Genomic DNA, 14,646 nt, shown 5'->3' with positions numbered 1-14,646 from the left:
TTGGCCTTGCGCTAACAGTTCATAGTGAACGCACGCCTCAAACCCAGGGCGAACCTAGGCAAACACTCATTGAATGCCTCAATCACGGGGGTTGAATAACTGTTTGATAACTAAATATGTATTCGTTTCAAAAACATCGTGTTTCTTGGTGCTCTTTAGCAATGGCATGTAACTGCCACTGTAGGGAGTTAATTTATGAAGTATCGTGTGAATGTTCACTATCGAGGGTAAGGTTTAAGTAGCAGGGTTGCTGGGTACTGTTTTTTTTTGTATATGCGCAGGACGACACATCGAGGACAACAAGGACAGAAACACTCTCGGTTTGCCAAAATATGGACTTTATTCTTTGACAGGTGTGTGACAGGGTTTTGGTATAACAAAATGTACAATGAGAAAAAAAGGTAAATGGGCGCTGTCATTTAGGTAGTAGTGTGGAATTTGAAACAACAGCGTTAAATACAAAATGTCGAACACACTGTTAAAAGCTGTCTATACAACCTTGGTTACGTTATACACCATTTGATATCATCATATAACGTAGGTGAAGTAGCTCTCTTCAAACACGATTATTGGTGTTAAAACCTGTGTTCGTGGCACGTTTCTTAAGTCAAGAAGTTAAAACGTTTTGCTCTTTACGTCGAAGTCTCGCAATTCATCTCGTGGTCACAACCTCTGACGCCAACGTCCTCCCGACGTGATATTGTTGGAAGATTGTCAATTTCCTGTTTAAACCAGGCTTAAAACAGATACTGGAGAGGAAAAGAAACGCAACTGTCTTTTGTCAAGTTCTTAAATAGATGACATAAACACGAACGTTTACTTTAATGAGATTTCATTTTTTTTGTCCTGCAAGGAGATATTCACGATAAAGTATTCACTCTAAATGAAAGTGGGTAGATGTCTCTGTTTAATTTCCGTTGCTTCGTATTTTGCCCGCACATAACCACAAATCCACTTGTCTGAAGGTCAAGGCCACTGAAACCGATGTGGAGAATATGGTGAAAGTTCAAAATATCACAGTTCTGCCCACTAGAATAAGTTGCAGAGGCCACCGGGTGTTCGTGGGAGGCTGGGCGTGACCATTGAACACCGTGAAATGAGGTTAGCAACAATAGGCCGTTAAAGAGAGATTTCTTTGTGTGGCATTGTAGAAGTTGCTGGTATAGGGATGACACAGCTTTATGGATGATCAGCATTTTTATTTTATCAATGGCGACGTTTCGGTATAGGTTCTTGTACCGCTTTCAAGCATATTCCAGCGGTATAGGACACTCGATAAATTGGCAATACCGTTACTGTTTCAGTCACGCTATGATAAATGAACAGGTGCATGGGCCATCTTCTCCTGATTGTATATATGTTTAACAAAACATAGGACACGTAATCAGCTCAAAGTGCACAACAGGGCCCACTTGCACAAAGCAATCTTAGCGCTACAATGATTGTAACTTCCATTCTCCAACGTAGGTTTAAGATAGTCGTAGCGCTAAGGTAGCTTTGTGCAAGTGGGCCCAGGTTGGAATGCGTATGTCATACATAAGCAGTAAAACCGAAGTACGATTCAGTCAGACCCGTCTGTTCTGCTTTCTGAGTAGAACAGGGTTAATTTTCAAATGGTTGTATTGAGCAATTCAACATTACACACAAATACACGTGTTACCTTTATGCTGTCGTTGTAACTCGCAATTGTAACTCGTTTATCAATATTCAAAGTGTTTTAGTGATGTTTCGTCATTAATAAAATCCTGATTTCTTAATCTATGCCGTTCAGTTTCGAGTCTTCCAACAAACAGCAAATGATGTTTGTGTAGATGATATACACAAATGCCCTCCTACCCATCCAGCGTTAAGTATGTGATAAAATGTAGTTAAACAGAAGATTCGAAGGACACATGTGACACATATGACACATTGGAGTGAGCTGTGCTACGTGACAGGTTTCCTAGGGACGCCCCCGCGCTCATCTGAAACAACAAAAGATTTTAACTTGAATACACTCGTAGTGTTAGAGGTGGATCGTGAGTGACTGAATATGGTTTTACGTCGCTTTTCGCAATGTTCCAGCAATATCATGGCGGGGAACACCAGAAATGGGCTTCACACATTGTTCCCATCCTGTGAATCAAATCCAGGTCTTCGGCGTGACGAGCGGGCTCTTTAACCACTACCCCGTACCCTGACGAGCAAGTAACGCTCTAAGTAAGACATGACGTCATGGCGGTATTCGTGATGGTTATTGACCAATGAAATGGATCTATATAAGTTATTATCTTCGTATGACCGACGGACGAGTTTCAAGTTACTATGTGTAATATTGAAACGTGGCAAAAGTATTGGTTCGCAGGCTCTTTATGGGAAATTGGTACTCCAGGACTGGACTTTGTGATTTAAAATAGCCAACATACCATGATAACAGGAGAGAAGAACTTACTCTGGACATGCTGTTCGTCCGGGAGCTGGAGTCAAAGCCTGGATTCTGAAAGCCAAGTTTGGCCTTCTCCGCCATTGGATCGATGACGAAACCCTGGACGTACTTGATCAGTTTTCTGTGTTTGACCAGCGCTGGACCCCACGAACGAGTCGGTATGACTAACAACTTCAGCTTCTGAAATGAGTGAGCGAGTATTTTTACATTTCCATGTAGCACTGACTGTAGCAACAATGAGGAATATCGAACCTGTGATACGGGTAAACACCATTAACACAAACATGCTGGCCCCACTATGTGCTATGGACTGTTAGCCTATGGCCAACTAGGTAGCAGATAGTCTGGGAACTGGTCCGTATATCCGAGGTTTCGGAGTAGACACTGTATATACCTCTATCAGTGAGTCTTCCTCGTCCTCCTTGTTGACTTTGTAGATCATCACGACCGGGATGATAAGGATGGACAGCAAAGCCATCATCCACCCCAGCGCCTCAGCCCACGCCGGGTAGGTGTAGGCGTCGTACCTCGCCGGGCTGTACTCGATCAGGGAAAATACGAAGATGAACTGAAATGAAATCATGTGATAGTGCACGGGTTATTGTCCAGATGTCCTGGCGCAATCGGTGCAAATTTCAACATCACCCACACGGTTATTGGTCAACTTGTCAGGGGGTGGTGAAGTAAAGGATCTCCCAGACCTGAGGGAAGACCAATGACTATGTTGACCGATTCCGATTCCAAATTCGTCAGACAATCCCATGATACATGCTGAAGAACTGCGCTAGCTATGTAGTGTCTGAGGCTGACTCATGCATAGATGATTTCAGGTTTTTCTATATTCCTCTCTGATTGCAAATACAATGATAGCAAATATAATTTTAGCTTTGTTTTTGTTTTAATCGGAGTGAAATATGCTACAGTTGCCATTTGAATGTGCTTAATTTGGTTTTCACACTCTGTATAACCATGGAAATATCACAACGAAGAGACGTCTGCTGTAACACACGTTGTCGTCTGCTTACCACAATGGCGCCTGGACTGAGGCCCATCCAGCAGATCTTCCACCAAATGGAGGGCGGCTTTCCCATCATGATCTCAAGGTCCTTGAAAAACCGGTTGATACCTGAGAGAATGTAATGACAGCTGTATACGTTGACGGAGATATCACTGCACCGCATCCCATTTGTTCGGACTGTGTTTCAGTGTCTGTATTTCCTAACGTAAACCATATAACACCCATTCAGTGCGCCGAACCGTACCCCGGTGTATTCTGGTTCAGTATTTTGTTGTGTTGAGGGATAAAATGAGAAATATATGTTTCTTTAACTCATGACATATGGTGTGCATCTGTACTAAGTCTCTGTTTGGCCGAAATACCGATGCGACTCCACATTTTACTCACATCACCGTTACACACTGGCACAAGTCATGAATTGTATCATGTGAACATGTAGACATCAATTCGTCATTGTTATTGTGAGAAAGTGCCTGATTCATAATCCAGCAATAATAATGGGGTGACACCAGAAACGGGATTCCAACCTGACCCTAAACGTGACGAGCTGATGCTTAAACCATAAGGCTACTCATGCCATTTTGTAACTGGACAACGAGTACTCTTATCTGAAAGTCTACGAAAGGTGTTGACAAAACAGACTAGTATACGAACCATATATGTAAACGATGGCGACATTCTCAGTGAGGCAGATCACCAACAGCGACCAAGATGCGGCGTAGTGATCCATCAGCTGCAGCCAGTACATCCCGCCCTGAACACACAAGGTCAAGGTCAAATACTGCCATGATGACGAAGGTTGTCCACGTGCAGCGGAATATAGAATATTACTAGGCGATAATGTGATTAAAATCATATTTGATTCTACTGCTGCAAAAAGATCTTTCCCGAACTTTGACCGATTAGTGAAGGCAGTTAGAAAGCAGTCTTCTTGAGGTTTTAATGGCGACTATCATTCCAGACAGTTGGGAATGTACTGAGCATAGATTGAACAAATGACACAATCCCACTTTCGCGGCCCTACGAACTTCTTAAGATCATTCTTAAAACATCGGCTACGATCAAAGTCTACAATTCGTAAGGCCACCAACGTTTCGAGAATATAGCCCCTGATCAGCTAAGGTACTCTTTGACTGATCAGGTGAAAAGTCGGACCAGCGAAAGTCACATTATATACGTGCTGGATGGAAAAACGGAGGACCCTCAATACTTGCTGGCGTGACATGTGTGTCACGCAACACTTACTGAAGTGAGACACACAATTCCTACAAGAAATACTAAAGTGACGAGCGAAAGTCAAGCACAACTTACAGGAGTGACAAGCGGAAGCCACACAACACTTACAGGTATGACAAGTGGAAGCCACACAAAACTTACAGGCGTGACAAGCGGAAGTCGCACAACACTTACAGGAGTAACAAGTGGAAGTCACACAACACTTACAGGAGTGACAAACGGAAGTCACACAACACTTACAGGAGTGACAAGTGGAAGTCACACAAAACTCACAGGAGTGACAAGCGGAAGTCACACAAGACTTACAGGAGTGACAAGCGGAAGTCACACAAAACTCACAGGAGTGACAAGCGGAAGTCACACAACACTTACTGGAGTGACAAGCGGAAGTCACACAAAACTCACAGGACTGACAAGCGGAAGTCACACAAAACTCACAGGAGTGACAAGCGGAAGTCACACAACACTTACTGGAGTGACAAGTGGAAGTCACACAAAACTCACAGGAGTGACAAGCGGAAGTCACACAACACTTACAGGAGTGACAAGTGGAAGTCACACAAAACTCACAGGAGTGACAAGCGGAAGTCACACAACACTTACAGGAGTGACAAGTGGAAGTCACACAAAACTCACAGGAGTGACAAGCGGAAGTCACACAACACTTACAGGAGTGACAAGTGGAAGTCACACAACACTTACAGGAGTGACAAGCGGAAGTCACACAAAACTCACAGGAGTGACAAGCGGAAGTCACACAACACTTACAGGAGTGACAAGTGGAAGTCACACAAAACTCACAGGAGTGACAAGCGGAAGTCACACAACACTTACAGGAGTGACAAGTGGAAGTCACACAAAACTCACAGGAGTGACAAGCGGAAGTCACACAAAACTCACAGGAGTGACAAGCGGAAGCCACACAACACTTACTGGAGTGACAAGTGGAAGCCACACAAAACTTACAGGAGTGACAAGCGGAAGTCACACAACACTTACAGGAGTGACAAGCGGAAGTCACACAAAACTCACAGGAGTGACAAACGGAAGTCACACAACACTTACTGGAGTGACAAGCGGAAGTCACACAAAACTCACAGGAGTGACAAGTGGAAGTCACACAACACTTACTGGAGTGACAAGCGGAAGTCACACAACACTTACAGGAGTGACAAGCGGAAGCCACACAACACTTACTGGAGTGACAAGTGGAAGCCACACAAAACTCACAGGAGTGACAAGCGGAAGTCACACAACACTTACAGGAGTGACAAGCGGAAGTCACACAAAACTCACAGGAGTGACAAACGGAAGTCACACAACACTTACAGGAGTGACAAGCGGAAGTCACACAAAACTCACAGGAGTGACAAGCGGAAGTCACACAACACTTACTGGAGTGACAAGCGGAAGTCACACAAGACTTACAGGAGTGACAAGCGGAAGTCACACAAAACTCACAGGAGTGACAAGCGGAAGTCACACAAAACTCACAGGAGTGACAAGCGGAAGTCCAAGGAGAAACATGGCGCTGCAAATAATGAGAATGACGAACGTCTTGCGGGCTCTCAGATGAGGGAACAGATCCAGTGTCCCTGTCAGAACTGTCTCCACCTGAGCAAACTGAAAACGTGAGAGCAAAGTTCAAAGTCCATTGGAACTTATAAAACTTAAAATAACAGATAAATGGCTTTTACCGTTATAAAGTGTTAACATTTGATCACTTAGTTTTAGCTACTACTGAAGAAGGAAGTGACTTTATCAGAGCAGCAAAGAGTTACATTTATGAAATCTATTACTGAATTTTACACATGCACACGAAAGCCACTGTATTTCCCTGTAGATGCCGCGATATACACGGAGGGAGGACAGAACTTGCCTGACTGTCAAGTCCCAAGGTGATAAGCATGCAGAAGAACAAGATGGCCCACAAGGGTGGAGCCGGCAGCGACGCAACTGCTTCCGGGTACACTATGAATGCAAGGCCAGCCCCTGGTGCACAAAATTTTTACTTGTAATTGCCCAGCTAGACATTTCATAACATGTAAAGAAGTATTATTTTTTTTAAGGTATTACAGACCAGAGACAAGTCCTCTATGGTCCCCGTTTTCAACTTTCATGACAAGTAGGAACAGGGTATAGTTATAACGGGTTATTTGGGTGACAATACAGGAACATACGTAGGAACATATCGCCTTCAACCAATATAACGTGGCTACATACTTTATGTATGGCCTGCTGGGGTTAATGCCGTCTCAGTCCTTATATGATCATATGATCCTGGACTGGAACAGAAAACTATTCAGAATGATCTCTATCTTAGTCTTTCCTTTCAAGTCATGGCGATAGGGTAGCCCAGAGGTTAAAACGTTCGCTCGTCACGAGTAAGATCCGGATTCGATTCCCAACATCAGTAGAAAGTGTGAAGCCCAATGGGGCATTATGGTGTTGCTGGAATATTGCCAAAAGCGGCGTAAAACAAGTTGACGCGCAATAATATGACTGAAATAGTGCTACATTAAACAAGCCTATCTCGCTCTGTATTGTGTATCTACTGGCAACCTATTGTCTACAGTCAGTAACACACCTACCGCTTTTCACGACATTTTCAATGCTGACATTCAGTTTTCCGGCCATGTATCCCAGATACGAAAATATAACAAAACCTCCGAATATACTTGTGAGACTGTCCCCCAATGATACGATCAGAGAATCACTGAAAATATACACAGGGCGGCAACATGATACGACTGACATTACGACTCATTACAATTAATGCAGCAATCATGAATTATGCAAGAAGAAATACGATCAATACTGAAAACTGTCACAAAAAGATGCAGATACTTATGATATTCGTTTTCAGATTCTGTGACTAGAAACAAAAACCTGTTCATCGACATCCACCTACGTGAGCGCGTTGTTGTGGAACCTGTTGTAACTGGACAGCGCAATGAGACCACCCCATCCGGGCCCCATCGAGTAGAAGATCTGGACGGCCGCATCTCTCCATACCTGCATTTACATAAGAGGAAGAAATTCTGCTTGAAGGTGTTCTGAATTGTGAACATCACGTCTATTGGTGGAAAAGGATTATTCTTGAAATCAGTACCGCTGCAGATTTGCCGTTTGTGTTAATCATGTACGATGTAAGCCTTAACCCATGCCATCAAGGTTTCAACCTGTCCCCTTTCTGCACACTCTCTCCCTCTGAACTGTCGTGCCACCTTCCCCGGAAAACGTTTTCTTTCATGAAGAATCACTCCCTTGATACTGTCATATCCTGCATCAACACATCTCCAGAACAACCTCCAACACCCCCTGGTTCACCCCTCTGCGGAAGGACAGCATCTCCTGACACATTCCTGAAAACGCCCTCTCCTGACTCACCTTGCCGTCAGCTAGCCTCTCCCAGCGAGGTACAATGTAGAAGTAGATGCCCTCCCACGCGTTTTCCAACGTTACCCCACGGAAGAACAGGATGATGAGGACGACATAGGGGAAGAGAGCTGTGAAGTACACCACCTGGTCGCAACAAACACCGAATTTATGGCCATGCGTGTACAAGAATGACCACGGTAAGCAAAGCGTTAATTGTCTGCATCCAATTATATTACACTGGTGGTACCATTACGCACGATCTATACCTAAAAGAGAGTTACCTACCTTGCCTGCTTCATTGATACCCTTGATGAGACAGTCAAACAACGACCCGAACTGATAGCAAGGTCAAGGTTAACGTTCACTGTGGACTGACAAGGTCCTCAACCACATGATCACCATCTCATGGAGAATTACCTACCTTACCAGTGGTCTTGATGCCTTTGATAAGACACAGAAAAACAACGATCCAAGCTAATAGCAAGGTCAAGGTCAACGCCCATCGTGGACTGCCAAGGTCCTCAACCCCACTGCTTAAACCCAAGACGTAGTTGCTGCAAAGGAAAGTGAAAGAATGTATTCATGATTGTTTTCATTTAATCATGTCTCTACTGTAATTTGTTTATGACAACAACTCGGAGAGGAGAATTCTGAAGGTTCGTTTGGAAATGTGTGCTTAATGGGAGCACAAAGCCGCCCTGAATTCTTACTTCCAGTATTCCTCGGACGGCGAGGTTCTTTTGAGGCCGGCTTTGGTGAACAAGGAGTTGTTCCACACTCCGCTGTAGGTGCCGTCCGTGTAGCAGGTGCCGTTGCTGTATCGTGTCCCCTGCTCTTTGCAAGACGTCAATGGGTGGTTCAGGCTGCAGTCTGTAATAGTTGTATGTGTGAGTGAGTGGGTTAACTTGTACGCCAGTTTTAGCGATATCACGGAGGGACAACACAAATGGACTTTGCTCATTGTGCCCATGTGTGGAATCGAACCCGGGCCCCAATATTTGTATGACAAGTATGACATCGTCAACCAGGTAGTGATGACTATGTAAGCCAGATTGGGTAGGGTGTTCAGGCTAGGTTTCTTTGTCATCGACGGAGTGGGACGGTGCTCAGACTATCCGCCACTGGTTTGTGCAGTTCCATTATAAACAAGCCATCCTGAGACAGCTTGAATATTGCCGGGAGAGACGTTTGTCACTTTGGCCAAAGGGCCAATGGTGATGTCAAACCAGGGAACATTTTCAGAGTAGTCATGGATTCCAACCGAGTATGTTCACGGGCTTAGGAGTTACCAAAGGGACGCAACTCGACACAATGAACAGATGTTTCTAAATTGACTTCACCACAGGGTGTATTTTTGATTACTGTTCGAACAGTCAAACAAACAGTTTGGATTTATTTCAGTCACGTGACTAAACAGTAATAATGAACTAAAGCACTGTGATCTCAAGCCAGGAAACAAACCCCTCCTTGAAGGTGGTAAACGTGACTTGGGCCTCCTTTCAGGAAGCAACCTTACCTAAGGTTAACCTTAACTCCCATTCTCTAACACTGCACTAAGGTTACTTAAGTCTAGGGTAACTTAAGTGCAATGTTAAAGAATGGGAGTCAAGGTTAACCTTAGTAAAGGTTGCTTCGTGAAAGGAGCCCCTGGACTACAGAGCTAACAGCCTGGATCCACAGGTGGAATATTTCACAGTTCATGTGTAATGGACAAGAAGGTGTATCGGGTTGTACCATGTGTGATCTGTGTGTTTCGTGCCCTGGCAACATTATTTACAGACTACCGTGATCAGCTGCAACACATCTGACGGCGACGTCATCTGCCACTACTACAGTATCTGTGACGTATGAATCTGCATCTCCTTACCATCAGTGTTCCAGTCGTTCCCGCAGCTTGTCCAAGGGAGACTACTCGTAAATGATGCAAACAGGTAGAAGAAAGAGTAGGTGAGTATGACATTGTAGTAGATGCTGACAAGACCCGAGCAGATCAACATGCCGAACCCAACACCTGCGGGGGAAAAGGAATTATTGCATTCTCTTCAACTGAACTGACAACGCCAGTCTTTTCACTTGACAATATCGTGTATATTGGATACAGTTGCAGGTTACCGTATTCTTCTGCCAAAATCTCTTCTGGTCAGGCTCGCTGCCTTGGTTGACACGTTGTCGTATACTACTAGTATTTGCATGGATCGATGTTCATGTGGTTGATCACAGAATTGTCAGACCTAGACTCGATTATTTATAAACTGCAGCTATATAGTTGGAATACTGAGGAGTACCGCGATAACCAACAAACACACAATAGCATCCTACCTACCTTTGAACAAAGGAGCAAAGTTCCAACACGTAGTCGGACCACAGCTGGTGAACTGTCCCAGACACACCTCCATGAAGAACAACGGCATGCCGACTATAGCCAACATGAGGATAAATGGGATGAGGAAGGCACCCCCTCCGTTCCTGTAACACAGGTAGGGGAAGCGCCAGATATTGCCCAACCCCACGGCGTACCCAAGCATGGACAACACGAAGTCCATCCGCCCACTCCAGTTGCCCCGTTCCTCGTTCTCGTCAACTCCATACACGATTCTCGGTTCCATGGTCTCGGAGGACACCCCGGACTTCACCGACAGCGTCTTTGGTGTGTCCTGTTGGGAAATGAAAGTGTAGGATGTTTAACGTCATGTCTGAGCCTTTGTGTATATATTGTTTTATCCAATTCTCCATAAATATTATGTATGTGTATATTTAGTAACTTCATCGAAAATATTTGTTTGATAATATGCAAGTAATATTTCTCCACACATGCAATACCCGTCAGCACCACCAACCGCATTTATTTAATATACAAAACAGCAAAAACAAAAACAAAATGAAAGCTCACACAAGTACGCGATTGTGTTTGTCTTCTATATAAAAACTTGATAAAAACAGTTGCGTTTCTTTTGCTGTTCAGTATATTAGCGATTATAGTGTCCAATTAGTTGTTTAACAGTTTTTTGCCTGTATTTCGATGTAGGTAGTTGAAAGTTTGCAAAAATACTACTCCTGAATAAAGAGCAAAGTTACAATTAAAATACCGAAAGATAACTTATTTTTGTTGTCTTGAAGATGAACATTATTTTCTGTATTATTCACCACAGCATACGTACAATTTTATAAGAATCGTTCCAAAATATTTTTGAAGAGATATAGAATTTCGTGTCTAATTTTGTAGTTTGCTTTTGACGGTGGATTAAAAGAAAATCTCAATGAAATCTAAGGCATGATAAATATCTAAAATTCCTTAATCTATAAAGTTGGGAACAAATTTCCCAATATGATAATAACGTTCACTTTTATCTTTCCTGATGAATATGTTAATATACATTTAGAGACAAATTGGTCTCATATAGATTAAATGTGATATATGTAAATTATAGATACTCCTGAGTCTTAGTCGTAGAAAACATGTCACGATCGACCTGCTGAGTTATCATTCTGAGTTAAGACATAGTCCACCCTAGAGAACTCTACTGTACATTGTCATACCTTGTCATACACCGACGATGACATGGATGACGTGTCTGTGACGTAAACATCGCGACCACGTGGGTTGCCGCTCACAGGAGGCTGGTCGCTTATCGTGTACATGGTCCACGTGCGTATAGCTCACTCGGTTGTCACTATGTCAAGATGAGTAGTTCTTGCAGATGAGAGCATGGTGTTGTTTGCTGCAAGTAGAAACATGGCTACTTGTCCACATGTAGAAAAACTACATACTGACAAGATAAGCTTAACAGAGTACGAACCATAAATGTAAAACTATCTAATTGTGCGTGGGCTACTATTAGGGGCATGGGAGGAGGTGTTAAAATATTCAAACCCCTCTTTTGAAATATGAAAAGAAATAGCATATGCCTCAAATAGTGGAATGAATATATAGCGTGACATTTTCTAGCTGGTACGTATTTAAAAAATACAGCCATTATTTTTATAGTTGAAATAATTCAGCTAAAAGTTAGAAACTTATAACCTGAAATAATTCTGATCCCAAACCAAATCCTGTCTTGAAACCTTAATTTTGTTGAAGAAAGGACTATGCCATTCGTACGTCTGTGATATAGTACGATGGGTCATAAATGGTTGCTCTACGACAGGAAGGGTACTTGTGAGATAAGGCTATTCATCCACGTTTGCGGTTCTTTCGCTTGTGATTTAAGACCGGTGACGGTCTTTCAAAGCAGAACGCGATCGTAGTCAGTAGTGAGTGAATTTGAGCCAATAGCGAGTTTCTGATAATTGCAGCTATATGGCGACGTATTTGTGTGTGTAGTTGGTAATACTAACACAGGGTCTGAACTAATGTCAGCGTCTTTCTGAAATACAATGCCCCAGTTTAACATGGATATAAGACTCAGTATGCTGACTCCGAGCAGACAGTAGTGACCAATGAGCTACTTTGTCAGGATAGGGGCGGCCAGTAGGGTGAACAACGAGCTACCCGTCAGGGTAGAGGCGGCCAACAGGGTGAAGAACGAGGTACCGTGTCAGGATAGAAGCCACCAGTAGGGTCAACAACGAGCTATCCTGTCGGGGTAGAAGAGGCCAAGAGGTGAGCAATGAGCCACCCTGCCAGGATAGAAGAGGTAAATGAGGTCAACAACGAACTTCCCTATCACGATGGAAGTGGTCAATAGGGTGAACAACGAACTGCACTGTCAGGATAGATGCAGTTATTATGAGGAACAACACGCTACCCTGTCAGGATAGATACGGTTATTATGAAGAACATCAAGCTACCCTGTAAGGATAGAAGCGGCCAATAGGGTCAACAACGAGCTACCCTGTCAGGATAGATACGGTTATTATGAGGAACAACAAGCAGTCCGGAAAGGATAGAACAGGTCAATAGGGTGAACAGCGAGCCACCCAGTCAGGATAGAAGCGGCCTGTAGGGTGAACGCGCTACTTTGTCAGGATAGAAGAGGTCAGTAGGGTGAACACCGAGCTACCCTGTCAGGATAGAAGCGGCCTATAGGGTGAACGCGCTACTTTGTCAGAATAGGAGAGGTCAGTAGGGTTAACACCGAGCTACCCTGTCAGGATAGAAGCGGCCTATAGGGTGAACGAGCTACTTTGTCAGGATAGAAGAGGTCAGTAGGGTGAACACCGAGCTACCCTGTCAGGATAGAAGTCGATACTACCAGCTGATACCATTCCAGACGACACAAGGGATGTGATGAAGGTAATATTTACTTGGACTACCAAACTGCAGTAATTACTAAGCTACTTTGGTGCACTGCGTCAGATGTTCTTCACATTCGGGACGTTGTTACAGTTCGCTCTCCAGTTCAAAGGACGGTAGAATTTTACGTCATAAGAGTGTTGCTTTCAGTTCTGACATAACGCCCGAGGCTTGTGTTTCACGGGTATACTGGCATCCGAATACAGTTCTATAAAAATCCCTCAAATATGTTGGTAATGTTCAGTCAGCGACTCATCAGCACAGTGGTGAGAAGGGTGTTAACTTCTACATAAAAAAAATTTCATAACAAGCTATTATAGAAAGCATTGCTATTTGTACAGAGAATTCTGATAAATCATCAAAGTTCATTTGAAATGACCCCGCTACATTGGGCGTACCCGGAACTGCTTATATCCGTAGACATATCGATTTTAGGACAGGCATATTCTTAAATTTTGACATGGGACGCCCTTTTCCCGACTGGTTGGTTATACCAATGAATTAGTCACTGCTGAAACATCGACTATCACAGCTTCGAGGTGTAGTCTCACTTGCCAGCTTGCCACCTGAAACTATCTTGACACGGACGAGTAGGTAACTACAACAGACGACCTTGCAACCGAATGTGAGAAAATTGCTTTTGGGTTACAGTGAGACCAGACATGGAACAAGCTGCTAACATTAGAAACAATAACCTGGTTTGATTCTCCGAAAGCTTTCCACATGAGATATTTGCAACCAGGCGATCAATTCAACTGTAAAATGAACAGGTCTTTTTTAGGGTACATTTTTTGTAAATCTGCACGTCACGATTGCTCATATCCTCGATATGACATAAGACATCGGCACATTTCGGCTTCTCCCAACTATCACCCATATCAGATTTTCCTGAACCATGTTATCAGCGTTGCCTGGAATGTAATGAAGCGGTCATCTGATACCGTTTCATCTCTTAACACAGGTGAGACTGTGTGTCCCACCGTGGGAATATCACAGATCGAGCGAGCCAAATATGTATATCAGTCCGATTGGGGTTATAGAGAATATCCACCTACCTGGGTTATAAGGTGTACTGAAGGTATATCACCTTGACCACCCCATCTCGCTTGTATTTGATGCACCGAGCCTTCTAAATACAGAAAAAAACGTTATTTACACTATCGACATTTCAAATGTCGTTCGTCTCGGCTGGGTACGTCACGGTTCAGCAGTCGGGGAACATCTCAAAAAGTGTTCGTCAGTGAGGCTATTCTTTTCCACACGTCGCCTTCCGTCACCTCTGACCGCGTGTGATTTGAACTACAGTCTGAGTGGGACTAACCACTTGGTCACCATGCCTCCAGTATAATCGAC

General features: G+C 43.7%; 1 protein-coding gene across 1 annotated transcript; it reads right to left on the bottom strand.

The window, feature by feature from the left end:
• Positions 1 to 315: 315 nt before the first annotated feature.
• On the bottom strand, positions 316 to 14,502 carry LOC137295974 (sodium-dependent proline transporter-like). The gene is made up of 16 exons (XM_067827587.1): positions 14,349 to 14,502; positions 11,598 to 11,779; positions 10,384 to 10,714; positions 9,928 to 10,071; positions 8,771 to 8,930; positions 8,482 to 8,614; positions 8,070 to 8,204; positions 7,591 to 7,694; positions 7,271 to 7,395; positions 6,559 to 6,671; positions 6,174 to 6,302; positions 4,098 to 4,197; positions 3,451 to 3,551; positions 2,820 to 2,993; positions 2,432 to 2,605; positions 316 to 1,964 (listed from the first exon to the last, which is right to left on the bottom strand). The coding sequence occupies exons 2-16, from the start codon at positions 11,697 to 11,699 to the stop codon at positions 1,869 to 1,871; spliced, it is 2,121 nt and encodes a 706-aa protein (XP_067683688.1). The 5' UTR covers positions 11,700 to 11,779; positions 14,349 to 14,502; the 3' UTR covers positions 316 to 1,868.
• Positions 14,503 to 14,646: the final 144 nt, after the last annotated feature.

The sequence above is a fragment of the Haliotis asinina genome, chromosome 9 (genome assembly GCF_037392515.1).
Source record: "Haliotis asinina isolate JCU_RB_2024 chromosome 9, JCU_Hal_asi_v2, whole genome shotgun sequence".
NCBI classification, from domain to species: Eukaryota; Metazoa; Mollusca; class Gastropoda; order Lepetellida; family Haliotidae; genus Haliotis; species Haliotis asinina.
The sequence above is the reverse complement of the archived record's forward strand: the minus strand, read 5'-3'. Positions and strand labels throughout refer to the sequence as shown.

What these genes read in the sequence shown, in the direction of transcription:
- LOC137295974 (XM_067827587.1), bottom strand. Translation starts at nt 11,699, where the DNA reads ATGTACACGATAAGCGACCAGCCTCCTGTGAGCGGCAACCCACGTGGT. An exon ending in TGAAAATGTCGTGAAAAGCG is followed by an intron (nt 6,672 to 7,270) that starts GTAGGTGTGTTA and finishes TTTGTGCACCAG; the next exon opens with GGGCTGGCCTTGCATTCATA. An exon ending in CCTTGGGACTTGACAGTCAG is followed by an intron (nt 6,303 to 6,558) that starts GCAAGTTCTGTC and finishes TCACGTTTTCAG; the next exon opens with TTTGCTCAGGTGGAGACAGT.